Genomic DNA, 2,059 nt, shown 5'->3' with positions numbered 1-2,059 from the left:
GTTGGTGCTGAAACCATCCACCATTAGCTCCCCAATGAAATCAGTGACCAAACCGGTGACACACACGCATCCACACAGCAGTGACCCGTCTCTGTGTGAGGCTTTGGAGTTACAACAACACAAAACAATAAATCCCTGATCGACAACTAGTGACATCATGAGGGAGAAAGGGATTTCTATAAAAAAGTGTCTTTCAGCCTCAAACAATGTGTGTTAAAGTGATCTTTTCTGTGAGGACAGGTAGGTGTAACAAATCATGATACCTGTTGACAATAGTCTTTAGATTCTTGAGCATCAACATCTGGGACAATGTGACTGGACTGGTGAGACATTATCTATTTCATCCATATCATTGTCATTCCGTGCAGCTGAGCTTGATTTCTGACTTGAATCTCCTTTTTTTCTCCTTAGGAAAACAATGGAAAACACATTATTGAGCCTTCACAGTTTTCAACAAACAAGAAACTCTTCAAATCTGCCTTTCACTATTGTACAACCTTACTACAACTCTTCATCAGCTTCTCCGTCCTCCTCCTCACCACCACCTGCCGACTTGGTGATTTCCCCGAATGTCGCATACATGGCAGCTGAGCTCATCATCGCGTTTCTCTCTGCAGTCGGTAATTTACTGGTCTGTATCGCCGTCTGCATCAACCGCGATCTACGCACCGTCACCAACTACTTTCTGGTCTCGCTTGCAGTTGCTGACATCTGTGTGGGCACTATTGCCATTCCCTGTGCCATCCTGACCGATGTCGGTTTACCACGTCACAATTTTTACCTGTGTCTTCTCATGCTCAGTGTGCTTATAATGTTCACCCAGAACTCCATCTTTAGCCTGCTGGCAATTGCCGTGGACCGCTACGTGGCCATCTTCATGCCCTTTCGCTACCAGGCCCTGATGACATCTCGCAACGCCATGCTGGTCATTCTTGCCACATGGCTGCTGTCCTTCTTCATTGGGCTTGTGCCTCTGATGGGCTGGCACAAGACACCACCTGATTCAGGCTTTTGTTTCTTTGTCTTAGTGGTGGACATGGCCTATGTTTTGTACTTCATCTTCTTTGTTTGTTTGTTGATGCCACTGTTGACCATGTATCTCATCTACGCCCGTATCTTTATTATGGTCAAGCGGCAGATGAGACGCATCGCATCTGAGCAAAGTGGTCGAGGGGGAAAGCAGATGAGGGATGCGGCGAGCATACGCCGCGAGATGAAGACGGCCACGTCACTTTTTCTGGTTCTTTTCCTCTTCACAGTCTGTTGGATCCCACTCAATGTGATGAACTGCTTCCTGGTTCTCTGCCCATTCTGTCCAGTGCCATTCGAGCTGCTGCTCACTGCCATAATACTGTCACATGCAAACTCTGCTGTTAACCCTTTCCTGTATGCGTTCACAATGACGCCATTCAGGGACACCTTTAAAGCCATTTTCTTGTGCTGTCGACCGGTGAGAAACAGAGAGGCTGCAAATGTGGATGGTGGTGAAGGTAGAGGGTGAAGCTGTTAAAACGCACACTAGACCTGAACACCATCAATACTTAATATGAAAATACACACATTTTATTATTTTTATTTTCTACATACATTCCTGGGCTTGTGAGGTAAATGATTGTATAATACAGTGAATACATTATATTTCTCACAAGGCTATAATGATTATTTTTCTTGCCTTCTTTTAGTGTGTTTTTAATTGTTATGATCTGTTGTAGCCTCTGTGTGATTGAGTGCATTTTTAAAGGTCCCATAGTATACCCTATTTCTCCGAGTTAAACTAGTTCCCCGATGTCCTAATGAGAGACAAGCTTTGGTCAAAATATCATAAGGATGAAGCACCATAGCAGCAGGGTGTGAGTGAGTCTGTGAAGAGGGTGTTTTTATGGTTTTTATGAAAAGCACTTTGTTGTAAGGTTGAAATATATTACATTTAATATTTTAACTACAACAGATGTTCCCATTTGAATTTCAGTTAAAATAAATGACAAGCCAAGATCCAGGTCAATATAAACGGTATTATGGTTCGAGAAAGTAAGTAATTACTACATGTCGCCATCAAAAG

General features: G+C 43.4%; 1 protein-coding gene across 1 annotated transcript; it reads left to right on the top strand.

Annotated features, from left to right (window-relative positions):
- Window positions 1-418: 418 nt before the first annotated feature.
- LOC310934761 (adenosine receptor A1-like) lies at window positions 419-1,501 on the top strand (the record flags this gene model as incomplete). The annotated part of the gene is made up of 1 exon (XM_083898558.1): window positions 419-1,501. One exon carries the CDS (start codon window positions 419-421, stop codon window positions 1,499-1,501), a length of 1,083 nt encoding a protein of 360 aa, XP_083754684.1.
- Window positions 1,502-2,059: the final 558 nt, after the last annotated feature.

Source organism: Microchirus variegatus (assembly GCF_963457635.1).
Source record: "Microchirus variegatus genome assembly, chromosome: 12".
NCBI classification, from domain to species: domain Eukaryota; kingdom Metazoa; phylum Chordata; class Actinopteri; order Pleuronectiformes; family Soleidae; genus Microchirus; species Microchirus variegatus.
The sequence above is the reverse complement of the archived record's forward strand: the minus strand, read 5'-3'. Positions and strand labels throughout refer to the sequence as shown.